The 13,837-nt window shown below is 54.6% G+C and overlaps 1 protein-coding gene across 1 annotated transcript in view; it reads right to left on the bottom strand.

The window, feature by feature from the left end:
• Positions 1-413: 413 nt before the first annotated feature.
• TGFBI (transforming growth factor beta induced) overlaps positions 414-13,837 on the bottom strand; it is a 32,331-nt gene continuing 18,907 nt past the window's right edge. The window contains exons 7-17 of the mRNA XM_036114324.2: positions 13,627-13,768; positions 10,701-10,913; positions 9,740-9,877; positions 9,061-9,206; positions 8,041-8,177; positions 7,160-7,290; positions 4,654-4,778; positions 3,318-3,420; positions 2,661-2,740; positions 1,555-1,579; positions 414-1,046 (exon numbers count right to left, since the gene is read on the bottom strand). Of these exons, the coding sequence (XP_035970217.1) occupies positions 1,006-1,046; positions 1,555-1,579; positions 2,661-2,740; positions 3,318-3,420; positions 4,654-4,778; positions 7,160-7,290; positions 8,041-8,177; positions 9,061-9,206; positions 9,740-9,877; positions 10,701-10,913; positions 13,627-13,768 (1,281 nt within the window). The 3' untranslated portion in view covers positions 414-1,005. The remainder of the gene's footprint in view (positions 1,047-1,554; positions 1,580-2,660; positions 2,741-3,317; positions 3,421-4,653; positions 4,779-7,159; positions 7,291-8,040; positions 8,178-9,060; positions 9,207-9,739; positions 9,878-10,700; positions 10,914-13,626; positions 13,769-13,837) is intronic.

The raw sequence follows: 13,837 nt of genomic DNA on the forward strand, positions 1-13,837 counted from the left end.
CTCAGCTATCTGCTGTGCTGCCAGGGGGCTCTCCCTCTCCTGAGCCTCAGTCTCCTCATCTGTGTAATGGGACCGTGCAGGAACCTCTTCCCAGGGTAGTGCAGAGCATTCTAAAGTCCAAAAAAAGGCAGGGGGTCACGAGGCTGGAAGGGAGATGGGCATCTCTGGCCAATAAGAGGAGTCGAGGGAACACAGAAGACTCGAGCCCCCAGGGCCCATGGAGGCTGAAAGGAAAACGAGTTCAACAAAGACGGAGCATGTCCCACAGATGGTCCCCTCGGGGCTCCTTGCATGCTGCTCCTGGCTGCAGTCTCCGTAGGAAGGACCAGCACAGCCCCAAGAAACAGACAGACCCCCCCCCTCCCCGTGAATACCCAGGCCAGGCCGTCACGCAGTTCCCATCCACACAGGCATACATTTCTTTGGTTTTATTATTACAAACACACGATGGCTCTGCCACACCTGGGAAATCCTGGGCTCGGCATGCTCTACCTACCCTCCCTTTTCTACCTGGACAGGGCCACCAAGAAGCGTCCAAGCCATGTGCAGGCACAGAGCAGTTCAACCCATAGCTTATAATGATGCCATTTCTCCAGTTGAAGAAGAGCTTTACAAGAACTGTGTCAGAACCCGCCCCCCCCCATCATGCTACACTGCCTGATTCGTGTTTGGTGAGTACCACAAAACTTCAGCCCCCTTTTCCAGAGCACTTGGCACGGGTGGGAAATTCCACATCCGGGACAGGTCCTTTTTAGAAACGACTACCAGGCAATGACCTCCAGGTCTCCGCATGCAGTGGGTTAACAGCCATGTTTGGGGGGGAAACCAAATAAAAGGGCATCTCTTTCCCTCCTCCCTCCACCCACCCAGGGCTCAGATCTCATTCCGGTGCAGCCCAGGTACACTGAAGTGTGATATTTGGTTTCAAAAACATTCAGTCTCTTTGGTAAACTCAGAGAAAGTGGCGGTGAGCTGCCGAAGTGCGTTCTTCCCACATCCTCTGCGCTAATGCTTCATCCTCTCTAATAACCGCTGATACACAGGGGCTGGAAGAGAGAGGTTTCAAGATGAAAAGGATGCAGGCCACCCCGTATCTGTCTAGGACACCATCAGAGTCACGAGGGCAGGGCCAGCGGCCCCCCTCCCACCACTCTCGCCAGCCCCCTACAGGTGCTTTTTGGTTTGGGAGACTTCCTGTCTCACTCTATGATGTAACAAAGATCATGACGTCTCACTCCACGATGTAACAGAAACTGGGATTTCCTCCATCCACCAGCTTCGAACCAAGCCACTGTGGGCTTCTGCCAAGTCACCATGCAATACTCCCAGGTTCCCAAAGCCCCAAACTCACAGCAACCTTAAACGGTTGGTACTCTTAGTATCTCCATCGTATAGAGAAGGGAACTGGGTATTCTGTGTCTGAACCCAAAGGCCACGCTTGTTTTATTGCGCCACGATGTTGTGATCTACATACAGCAGATGGCAGGTTTGGGCCTGCCTGGGGGAAAGGCCCAAGCACACATACAAAGGACGTTAAACCCAGGCCAGACTTACCTAGTTTCACAGAGGTCTGGGCGGCCTGAAAGAAAACAGCAAGTGTCAAGTTTCTAGTGAAAGTTGTACCTGCCCCTGCTCATGGCAGTGGCTTTGCCCACGGCCACCCCTATTCAGAAAAAATGCTGGGGGTGAGGAAGAAGAAGGGGGACGTGTAGCTGCTGGGTCCTAGGGAGCCCCTCAGTTGGTTACAGCAGCCCCAAGCAAAGTGTAAGTCCCAACCAAGTGGAGTCTGGGGTGGATATTCCTGGGAGACCCCAGAGTCAGGCTTCCACTGAGACCACAGCCTAGAGCTTGGGGAGCTGGGACGGCACAGCAGGTGGCCCTCAAGAGTAGGAGCTCAAGGCCAAGAACCCTTCTCAAGGGGCACAAAGGAAATTCCTCTATCCAAAAGTAAAGGACATATTCCAGCTCCAAGACCCTGGGTAAGAACTACCTCCAGCAGCCTCTTCTCTTGAAACGCAAACTTTCTATAAGGTGCCCAGGTTCCCGAGGGGCTCCACCTCATGCGAAGCCGCAAAGGAGCCTGAGTGGGGCTCCTAGGCCCCGGGGCAAGCCGGGAAGCAGGAAGAGAAGTGCAGGAAGAATCAGAGAGGTTCTAAGGGGAAAGCAGAGCGGAGGCGAGGAAGGGAGAGACGCCCCCCCACACCTGCCCTGTATCCAGAACCCACACCACTGCCTTGAAGAGCCCCAGCATTCCCTAAGACGGGCCAGGTCATGAAAAACAGAGGGTGACTTAGAGGCCCAGGCTCAGGCCAGGCAAGGCCACAGTAAGGCAAATTCGGGACGGGCTGCCTTCCTTGGACAGATGGATTCCAGAGCTTTATCTGTCCTCACCAGCAGTGGCTTCCTCATGGAATGAGGCTCAGAGGCCTTAGTTTAAAGGCCTGGGTTTTTGCTCACAAAGGAAGTGGGGGCTGCCTGGGTTCTTTCCCCGGAACTCCACTCAGGCTGGCACTGAGGATGCCTGCATGGGAGTGGGGAAAGTTTCACGGGAGCCCCGGGAGAGCCGCCAAGGAAGACAGGGACCCGGGGAGTTCCCTGCAAGGGCCCAAGCAGAGGACCCGAGGCTGCTCAGGCCATGGGCAAACCTAGCAGCATCTTACCCTGGAATATGCTGACGCCTGTTTGAAGATTTCAAGTGCAGAGTCTGCAAGTTCATCCCCTCGCTCCTGAGGTCTGATGGCTGGAGACGAAAGAAAATGCAATATTGGTGAGAGCGAAATTCGTAGCACGGCATTCACAGCGAACACGACCGAGGGGCACTGTCGTGCCTGCTGGCTCACATTCTCCCATGAATTTTTCCTTTGTAACTTTTCCTAACTCACGGTGGAATTTGGCCCATGGGGAAAGAACACAAAGGAAGGTGAATGCACAGTACAGACGGTGGCTGGACTCAAGTTCAACCCTGCTGAAGGTAAAGGGAACTCCCCTGAGGCGCGATGCTGTAAGACGTGTGCTTGGAGCCACGTTCACCGCATCCATGTGTGACAAGTAAGTGGGCTGTGTCTGAGTGGGGCTAAGACAGGCAATTCAGCAAAAAGAAATGTGTCCTCGAGTTCCTGGTGTAGCGCATTTGAAACCAACAGTTCCTAATTCACTTTTCAATCGGCCACAGTGACGCTGTCCATAGAGGCTCAGATGGCATGTTGCGCACTGTTCTTATCTTTGCATGGAACAGTTTTCCTGTCGAGCACCGACTGCCATGCGTGGAGCAGGGTCAGCTGCAGGCTGAGTGGGGCTGGGATACTTTAGGGCCTTACCTGGAGGCTGCAGGACACTGGAGATGGCATAGACCACACCATTGGTGGCCATGATGTCAGCTTCTGCAACCAGCTCCTTATTGACATTCACTACGTTGTTTTTCTGGGAGAAAGAGAGGACATAGACCGTATGGATCTTACTCAGTGTTTACTGAGCACTTCCAGAGGCCAGATCCTGGGTTAGGCGTGAGGGATACGCTGGGGAACGGAACGGCCCCTGCCAGCCACACGCCTTTAGCCTAGTGGACGTCTTCTAACGCCGGCGTGTGGCTCAGCACAGTGTCATCTACAGAAGAGCCTCGCGCGCCTGTCACTTTGTCCTTACAGCAGTGTGTGCTGGAGAGTCACGTATCATTGCCCCACTTAGCAGAAGAGGAAACCGAGACCCAGGACAGGCCCGGTGCCTCCTTTAGTAGGTGGGATGGCAGGGAACAGAAGCCAGGCCTCCAGCCCCCGGGGTAGGGCTCCTTCCACTTGTCCTCAGTGGCCCGCCTTTCTCACAGAAGTGCACCCAGGCGTCTACCTCAGACCTTCCTGAACGGCTCATGGATCAGACCCAAGGGGGAAGGGGGAGACGGACGCCTGTGATGGGACCCCAACACCCAAAACTAGAAGTCAACAAGTCATCACATTCTGGCTCCCTCCATGCATCCTCAGGCTCCGGAGGGAAAGTGATAAGCAAAGGGATGGCTGAAGGTCAGGAGAGAGGAGCCCTGAGCAGAGGCTGAGCCAGCCACATTCTGGAAGAATGGTGGCTCCACGGGGGAGCTCAGGGAGCCTGGCGGTGCAGCCGGGAGGCCACAGCAGTTTCACTGAGCTCGGCTGCCTATCTGTTCTCTCTCTTCAGTGACGGAATCCCCAGAGGCAGCTTCAAAGCGGAATGTGTGTCCTCAAGGTGTAGAGCAAGGGAAGGCTCGCAGACCACGCCTCTGCAGAAAAAGCCTCTTGGGATGGTCTGGCTCATGGTGGAGCTCGGTGAGCCCCAGATTTGAAGGGATGGGGTGGGAAGGGGACTGGGGATCGATCCCTCAAGCTGCATGAGTAATTGCCTATCATCTCCTTAAGGGAAGAAAGATCTAACGGCCTCTCCCCCATGCCAGTCGGATGCTTGATTCCCCAGCAAAACTGGAAGTTCTTATTCGGGTCTAACCACAATCTTGCCTCATTTCCCTGAAGACCTTTTCCTCTTTTCTGTCTTTGGACAGAATGCACTCAGAGATCCAAGGTGCATCTTCAAGACTGTGTGTGTGTGTCTAAGACGGGCCCGGGGCTGAGAGGTGCCCCGGAACCCCAGTGGCAGTACACGGCTGGCCTTTTAGTTCTTAGGCACACTCACTGAGCTGACTTCCAGCTTGTCCCCCTGGAGAGACTTCAGCCGCACCAGGGCCCCGATGCCCCCGCTGACCAGGATCTCATCACCGATGTGGTATTTCAGGATGTTGGCCAGCTCTTTGGCATTGCCTGCAGGTTTGTGGGAAAGAAAGGAGAGCAGACTTCATTGCAAGGCTGGTAACCGGCACGGTCGAGAAGGGCCGAGACGGGGATGCAAGTGGTGACGCCCGAGATGGAGAACCCCCCGACCAGGTGAGGAACACACAGTGGGGGCGCTCAGCCCTCTGACCCGCAGCCTGCAGGAGGCTCAGGGGATGGAGGCACGTGTCTGCCTCTATAGTCGGGCGGCTGCTATGTTAAGCAAGAGCTCTCTGTGCTGCCGAGAAGGAGTTAATCCATACTCCTCTGTGAGCATGACTCATTTTTCCATGAGCTAAATATTTGCTTGGAAAGCCAGGAACCTTTCCAGCACCGGCATCTGGGACATTTCATCAGCAGCGTGGCTCCTGATGGTTATAACACAGTAGTGAAATATTTACACGTTCTGCCCTCAAATGCATATTCTCGGGCAGCCATTTCCTGCAGGGAGAACTTAAAAGAGTCAACAGCTGCCGTCTGGGGGGGCTGGGCAGCCGATGAGGTCAGGGCTGAGGGGGGCATTCCCTCGGCAGCATCCCTCTCGTCACGTCTCGGCATTCCTTCCAGCCCACGCCAGCTTCTCCACCGACTGGGGAGAGCATCCGATTGCTCATAAAGGTGCCCAGGCATTTTCCAAATGAAGCGTGGGAGGCAATTCTTAAAGCCACCAGCTGTGCTCTCATCTCCATCATGCCCCCCCCCCACTCACATTTCCCAGCCAAGCGGCTAGATTTCCCCAGGGCTTCTGGATGCCTATTTCCAGCATCTCGAAACGGAGAATGGAGGAAGTTTTAAAGCATTCGGTAGAGTTCACTTGGATACTGAAAAACCCACATTAGAGCCACGGGATGGAGCCACCAGGTACCAAGTGGTTTCCAAACATCCACAACTTGGTGGATGGGAATTCCCATTCCACAGAAATCCTGCCTGGAAGTGCCGAACCACGCCAGCCCCCAGGGTGCCAGAGGGCTCCTTCTGCCAAGACATCTAATACCTGGATTGACCTCTTACACCTGGCCAATCCCCCATCTCCCAGGAGCGCTGGGGGCTACTCCTGCCTGCAGGCCTGGCCGACGGCGCATTTGGGAAGCTTTGCCCAAGCCTCCTCCTGCCCCTGCACAACTGAAAATGAGAGGGAAACTGAGCAGGCTCAAGGCCATCTGGGGAATATTCCACTCCTGCTGGACAGGGCGGGGGATGGAAAGTTTATGTTCAGAATGAACATACGTCAGCATCAAAGACACAGGCATTCGTTTGGCCATAAAGAATATTCAACAGGACACAAATTCAGCCCACAGCTGCCCGCAGCCTGAACTTTCTGAATAGAAAGTTCCTTCCTGCTCTGGAGCTGGAAGGAAGGTGTAGATGATGCGGGTCCCAAGGCGTGGCCAAGGTCCTTCCTCCTCCTCCTCTCCTCTCTATTCCCTCCTCCTCCTCCTCAGGCTCACCTTTTTGTGAGCGTGGAAGTGTGTGTCACGGGCGAGCACCAGAGCTCAACGCTGCATCCCCGCCCCCACTCCCCATCATGGCAGCCAAAACTGGCAGAGGACGTGTGCCCAGCACTGTAGGCAACACCTCACTTACTCCACACAACACACAGCAAGGCACTCTCGTTTTTCTAAGGGGAAAACTGAAGCTCAGAGAGGTTAAACAACTTGCTAGAGGTCACTCGGCCGGTGAATGCCAGAGCCAGGAACTGAAACTGCTTTTAGGTCATCCAGGTGTCCAAGCCCTTAACCACTGGGATTCTCTCTCAAACATCCTCAGCTAAATTTTTCAGGGCCAGGAATAGTTTCTTGGTAAAGTTTTTGCCCTGAGGGACATTTCACGCAGGTAAAATGGCTTCATTATTGCTGTCCTCACAGGTCCTCACGGGGAAGACACAGCTCAGGGACGGGGCTGGTTGTTCCGCACTCCATGCCTCTCCACTCTTCTCTGCCTTGTGTAGTACCCGGGGGAGGCTGACCGCTGTGAAGTGCATCATCCGGTCTCCCTTGCCCCCGTCTCATAGCTGACAGGGGGCCCACGCAATGGGCCTGTGGGAGGACAGCGAGGCTAAGGGAGGCCTGGCCCCCTTGCCTTGGTTCTGCCAGCAGGTGCCTGAGGCTCTGGCCCCTCCTCCGAGCTCTGGTTCTCCCTGTCCCCTCCTTGGCCCGGCCTCCCCACCCCCTGGCCTGTGGTGGGAAACACTTTTCCCCGGGTGCCATCATTCTTTGCTAGTCCCTTACTCCTGCCCACACTTCTACAAACAGTCTCTTCGTTAAGTTCCTTTCAGTCAAACCCTGGGTAACGTGCCCCCCTTTTCCTTCTGGTCCCCTGACCGCTCCAGTCACGTTAGAAACCATGCAAAATATACTTCGCTTGGTCTTTACCCAAGAGTTTGTTCAGCTCTTCCGGTGGCATGGCTTGGAAGGCCTCATTCGTAGGAGCAAAGACTGTGTAGACCCCTTCCCTGTTGAGCATCTCCGTCAGCCCGGCAGACTGGATGGCGGCCACCAGCATGCTGGGGAGAGGCACAGAGAAAATGTCACCTGCCTGTGGCGGGGAGAGGGAGCCCACCTTCCCAAATACCTCCCCATTGTGGGTAGGTGGAGCCCAGAGCTAGAATTCACACCCCTTGCTGGTTTTCACCCCGATCATGCACAAAGAGGTAAGATTCCAGTCTGCAGCTTCTCTCCGTAAGTGCTCAGCTCCATCAAATAGCCAGAGGTCAGAGGCCAGAAGGGGAAGGAGGAAGGAAGGGGCCAAGCCACCAGACCCTGGGGATGTGATTCAGGGGAGTGCAGAATGTGGGGGGTCTCCCAGGGATAAGCGAGAAGTCAGAAATGGAGAGAGAGGGGCAAGAGAACAAAGTGACACAGGGAGCCCGAGAAGGAGCAGCAAGGAGTCTTCAGGTGCCCTAAGGAGATATTGTGCAGACTGAGACTCATCCCACACTCAAAACCACGTGCTCTCCGCTTACTTGGGACTTTAAGATGACAGCGTGGGATCTTTCTTGCACTTCATATGAAAATGCAACCCCCTCCCTGTTCCCAAGGATGTGGGGATTACAATCCCAGAAATAACCCTTCTTCTCAACATAAGCTTCCAGCATGACCCCCACCCCAGATCCCCAGCATGGAAGGTCACCAGGGCACCGCCAGTGTTAACTGGACCCCTGAGGAAGTGGGGAGCTTGACAGATAGCTGAGACCCAGCATCCTGACCCGGCGGGACCACTTGGCAGAAATCTTCCCTGGGATGAGGCTGGTTACCTGAAGCGATTGTCCCCCTTCAGGATGTCCATGACGGTCCCCATTGGGGGGGTGAGCATTCGGTCCATGGTAAAGAGCGTCCCATACCTCCCCCTCTTGTCATGGGCGGCAATGCAGCTATTCTCGATGCACAGGCTCTGTGCCAAAGAAGGGCAGACACAGGACAGGTCATCTACCCATAGGCAGGCCTCCTGATGTGCTCAGGGCACACGCTGGTGTCTTCATCCACAAAGATCAGTGAATATACACTGGAGTAGGTCATTACGACTAGGATAAAATGTTGTGTTTTCTCCAGGAAAGGAAAAACGAAAATAGTGTTCCCTAAGGAGAAACGGCCATTGGGCCCCACTAGAGTTACAGAGAGGCCCCATGATGAGACGTATCCCATTACATGTGAGGTTCATCAATAATGATCAAATCAATAGATCATCTCTACTGACTTATTTAATAGATGACAACCATCTTTAGTTAATAGTACTGGCTGGTCCCAAGGAATGGCTGTGTTGTATTGTGCTTTCTGGTTGATATTCCAGGGTAACTGTTGGGTTTGAAGACAGAAAAGAGACAGGAGAAGAGAGAAGAGAACCTTTTGGACCAGGGAGAGCTGTGCTTCAGTTCAGGGGACTTGTCTTTGCATAAGCTAAGGATTCAAAATCTCCATTCCTGCTCCGCTGTTCATCACGCTGAGCTCGAAGTGGACTGCTGCCTACCTACAGGCTCAAAAAGCTGTGTGGCTTATTCCCAAAGGCCTCCAGCAAAGGAGATTCTAATCCTTCTGCAGGATCCCATTTCAAATCAGATTTCCAGAAATCCCTTCCTTTCTTATTAGAAACCAGTTCTCAGGCAAGCTTCTGCTTATTAAAGATTTATATATAAGATATAAAGATATAAACATATAAACATATACATAATAGCTATCTATCTATCTATCTATCTATCTATCTATAAATTTCACTAATACAGTTTCCAGTTCTTAGAACTGAGACAAAAAAAGAGCATGATTTAGGAGCCAGAACTTACATTGCGATAAACAAAAACTCTCAGTTTTTTGCCACCCAGAGTGTCCAGGGTCTGTCCATGATACAGATACTTGGAGGCCAACTGGTCTTTAATCATGTGATTCAGAAGTAAATTCTTTGTATATGCATCAATGTTAGGGGTTCCATCTGCAAGAGAAGGTGTGGTCAGGTCCAGAGGCCCGCTCCAGAAAGGAAGAGAACGAGAGACAAATGCGTTTGGAAACGGGAGATTGAGAAATCCAGTGAGGCTGCCAATATTCCTTAACATCTGGCATCTTCTGCAAATCAACCAAACAAAAGAAGGTCTAGATAATCGAGGGCGTCTGGAGTTTTGCCCGTAGAGGGAGGGAAAGGCACGGACGCCACTCGGCCCCCTCCTCCGCCTTCCCTGCGGCCAAGGCTCAGCTGTATCCTCACTCTGACCTCCTGTCCACCACATGAGCAGTTGATTCTGCAAATAAAAAGGCCAAGAGAGCACTCTGCTCTCCGGCCAGAGGCAAACTCTTGAATTCTGAGGACCAGACCCCCAAATGCATTCTCTGCTCTGCCAAAGGATACAGCAGAGCCCCTGGGGTTTCGGTTGAGTCGGGTGGAAGCGCTAACGTTCCACGGGGTGCTGTCCCTCAGGGAGGGTGCCGTGGAGGTGACCGGCTCCCGGGGGGCTGCCTTCACCACATTACCTTTGAATACAGAATTCAGGGGGGCCAGGAGGGTCAACCGCTCCTTTCCAGAGAGATGAGTGCCGAGGCCAGCCTGTCTGAAAAGGTCAACGGCTGTGGAAACATCAGACTCTGCAGCCAACTCAAACAGTGTCTTGGCTGCAAGGAAAGAGAATGCAGGTTCAAAAGTTACAAGTGCTGTTTCCATTTATCCTCCCGAGTCCACCCCACAGCATGACGCACAGCAGCAGGAATGTCATCTCGTGAGTCAAAGGCCCTCTCAGCCCTGCTGGGGCACGGCAGGCTCGTGTCATCGGGCCACTGGGCCCCCAGGCCTCCTGCGCAGGGGAATGAGGTGAGGCTCCAGAGGCAGAGATTGGCCTCTGTCCCCGCCCCCGGTCAGGGCGCCTTCTAAGGCCTGTGGCAAGGCAGCGCCGTCTGCGTGGCGGCTTGAGGAGCAGGTAATGCCAGCGACCACACCCACAGGAACTTGTCTTCCGGTTTGGTTTCCTCCTGTGAAAGTGCTTCACTCCTGGGCAACCGACCCCCCCAGAATGGGGCTAGCCTGCTGAAAGAAGCCCAAGCCAAAGCCTACTCAGTCACTTCTCCCAGGGTCCCTGTGATGCTTGGGGACCAGCGAGAAGGCAGATGCTCAGAGGTCAGCAAATGGCCCTCTGCGCCCAACCAGAGCAGGCAGATCTCCTGACCGGCTTCTGCGATCGAGTCGCTCCCTCCCCAGCCCCCCTCAACAGCTCTCACTGCCTCCAAAGTGATGCCCGGAATCCCAGGCCTGCAGCTCAAGACTCTTCACAGTCTGGCCGCAACCTGCCAGGGGCCCAGGCCCCCTCTCCTGAGAGGCTGTGAGCTGGATGCAGGCAAGGAAATGGCCCCCAAGATCCCTGAATTCCCCAAGGGCCCCCACCATGGATGGCAGAGGGGCCAGCGGGCCTGGCAGGATCATGGCCCCAGAGGCCTGGCTCACCTGAGTCTGGGATGAGCAGCTCATCGATGAAGTGGATCACACCATTGGTGGCCAGGGTGTCTTTATTGGAGATGATGGCCTTCCCGTTGATGGTGAGCATGTCCCCGCTGCAGCCCACCTCCAGCGTAGTGCCCTCCAGGGTCTCCATGGACATCCCTGCCACGATGGCTTCCGCACACATGGCCGACTTCAAGATGTGGTTGTTGAGCAGGTCTGGGGCCCAAGAGGACACAGGTCAAGGCTGATCTCAGAGGCCAGCTTGCAGCCTCTGGGGCCGTGAGGATTCTATTCTCTCTGACGCTGACCTTCAGATGAGGCTGGGGCATCGTGCAGCCCGGGGCCTCCTTTCCTCCTGCTGCTGCCCCCTGACATGGGCCACGCTCAGCAGGCAGACTGCCTGAGTCTGAATCCCAGCTCGGCCTCCTACATGCTGTGGGACCCTGGGCAAGGCAGGGAGCCTCTGGGAGCCTCAGCTTCCTCCTCAGGCAGAGATAAGCCCAGCATTCATCTCCTGGGGATGGTGCAAGGAGGACATGAAGCCCAGAATGTTAAGCATCCAGCACAGTGCCCGACAACAGGGTAAACGCCCAACAAATATTAGTGACTAGCTTACTAGCACCTCAACTTGAGATTGAATTCTCTTACTAGTACCTGGACCTCAAAATGAGTTTACCCTGGGACTTTTTTATCTACTGACCTTTAAAAAAGTGTAAAATATGGGAGGGAAAGACGGAAACTGTAGCAAATGAGAGTTCTAGATTATTTGCACATTTTATATGTTTTTGTTCATTTTACCCAAGGGTCCACTAGCTGCCAGGATCTTTCTTCAGGCTGGGGGATGGTAATCAATAAGACATGGTCTTTGCCACTCCCTTCACCCCACCCATAAATCATAAATAAAATCATTTATTTCCTTGTACAAGTGGCCTTCAGGGACAGGGCAGAGGTTGGGGGTCCTGAAGAAGCTGCAAGGAGCAGGGGGGGGGGGGGGGGCGTGACCCCAGGCAGGCAGGGCAGGTTCCCGGATGGCCGCTCCCCAAGGTCACCAGGGCCCTTTGTCTTATAGTCTCACCGCAGGGGCGAGTTTCAATCTGTGCAGAGTATGGGAACCCAAACCGCACTGTCACGGACAGGAGAAAGCTTGGAGGGTCTGCGGAGGCATGGGGCTCCCGCAGGGGTGTCAGGAGCCTTGAAAGCCATTCAGCTGGCAGGAAGGGAAAGGACAGCCAGGCTGCCATGGGAATGAGGTCTTGGGGATTTAGCTTCTAAGGGAAGGAACGTGAAGGCTGGGTGGGGAAAGGGTGACCTGCTAGGGCCATGGGAAGGGAGAGCAGGGCCAGGGCTGGAAAGGCACGCCAGCCCAAGGCTGCTGCTTGCCTATCTGCCAACCCACTAGAAACGGCCGAGCCTCTCAGGCTGGCCTCCTGTCTCTCTGCCTTTGAGCCAGCCAGCTACAGCCCAGCACCGAGGGCCTGTGCTTCCAGCACATGGGCTACCAGGCAGGAAAAGGCCAATGTGCACAAGGAATAAATTAGGGCTTTTTCTTACATGAAGAGTTCTGATATCTTCAAAGATGAAAATGTGCTCTGTACAAAACTGGTTTTAGGGCGCCTGGGTGGCTCGGTTGGTTAAGCGACTGCCTTCGGCTCAGGTCATGATCCTGGAGTCCCAGGATCGAGTCCCACATCGGGCTCCCTGCTCGGTGGGAAGCCTGCTTCTCCCTCTGACCTTCCCCCCTCATGTGCTCTCTCTCTCACTCTCTCTCTCTCTCTAAAATAAATAAAGTCTTAAAAAAAAAAAAACTGGTTTTAGGGAGAATACAGCTCTAAACAGAAAGCTTAGTATGCTGACATGCGCCCAACTCTCAGCTCCTTCAGGAAGCCTCGGGACCCCTCTGGCTGCACGTGCCCCAGCCCCACCCCATGCCCACCACCCTGGGGGCATCTGTGTCATCGTGCTCACCACTTCAGATCCCATGACCTGTTTTTAATCCCAACCAGGCTTAAGCTTCCTTGAAGACAAGTCTGTACCATGTTCCCTTTTGGAGCCTCGGTTCCTGCCACAGGCTAGGGACAGAGGCGCCGTGACATCTGGACACAGGAGATCCCCATCTGTGCTTTCAGAAATGTGCCCTTGCCACCAGCCATGCGTGGCTGCAGGGAGAACATTTTACATTTATCGGGCATCTGAAATGCAGTAGGTATTCCAGATCGTACATTATGAAGGTGGGTTTAATAGCCTCCAAAAAAACGAAGTCATCCCTGGATTATACTTAGGAGGAATAAGTATGTTTGGGGTTCACAGGGGACAGGGGGCTACTCCTCTTTGCAGGAGACTCAGGGGTCAGTGGCCAAGCCCGGCCTTCGCTCCCCTCCCTTCTCACATATGCTGGGTCCTTCCCTCTCCTCCAGCAATAATCAATGTACCCCTAACTGAGCAGCTCACTGAGGAGGCATGGAAGAGGAGCTATGAAGAGTCAAGAGTCGACTGTAACTGGTTATTAGCTGTAATTTTGGATTACCCATGAGGTCCCTGGCCAGAAGGGAAGAGTTCAAGGGTTAGCATGCTGGCCCCATTCCAGGGACGCCAGGCCCTGCCATCTCCTCCCCACTCCTCCAAGCTGCTGCCTCCTTGGCAGCCTTGCTCTGGCTTGGGGAGCATCTTTAGCTCCTCCTGCTTCTGGCCGGCACCTGCTCTGGACCTCCAGCCCTGCCTTGCTCCTCAGCACAGCTGCTGCTAGACAAAGGCTGCTGGGTTCTCTCCTTGCCCCTCTGACCAGGGCTCTGCTCTGGCCTCTGCAGGGACAGGGCCAGGTGGGAGCAATGGGACAGGACGGCAGGTGGCGTGTATGTCTCATACAAGAGCAGGCCTCGGGCTCAGTCTGGCCGCTCCGGTGAGGCGGCAACAGGAGCTGAGGGGTGCTCACCTCTCAGGGCTTCTGGGTCACCCAGGATCCTGTTCAAGGTTTCAGCGGGGATCTTCTCGAAGGCCTCATTGGTAGGGGCCAAGAGCGTGAACTGGCCATCACCTTCAAGCACGGTGTTGAGCCCGGATGCGGCCACGGCAGCCTGCAGGGCGGGGAGAGAATGAAGGGTTCCCTGAAGGCTCTGGGATGCTCTGCAGACGGCCTCGCCGGG

The sequence above is a fragment of the Halichoerus grypus genome, chromosome 2, assembly GCF_964656455.1.
Source record: "Halichoerus grypus chromosome 2, mHalGry1.hap1.1, whole genome shotgun sequence".
Taxonomy (NCBI): Eukaryota; Metazoa; Chordata; class Mammalia; order Carnivora; family Phocidae; genus Halichoerus; species Halichoerus grypus.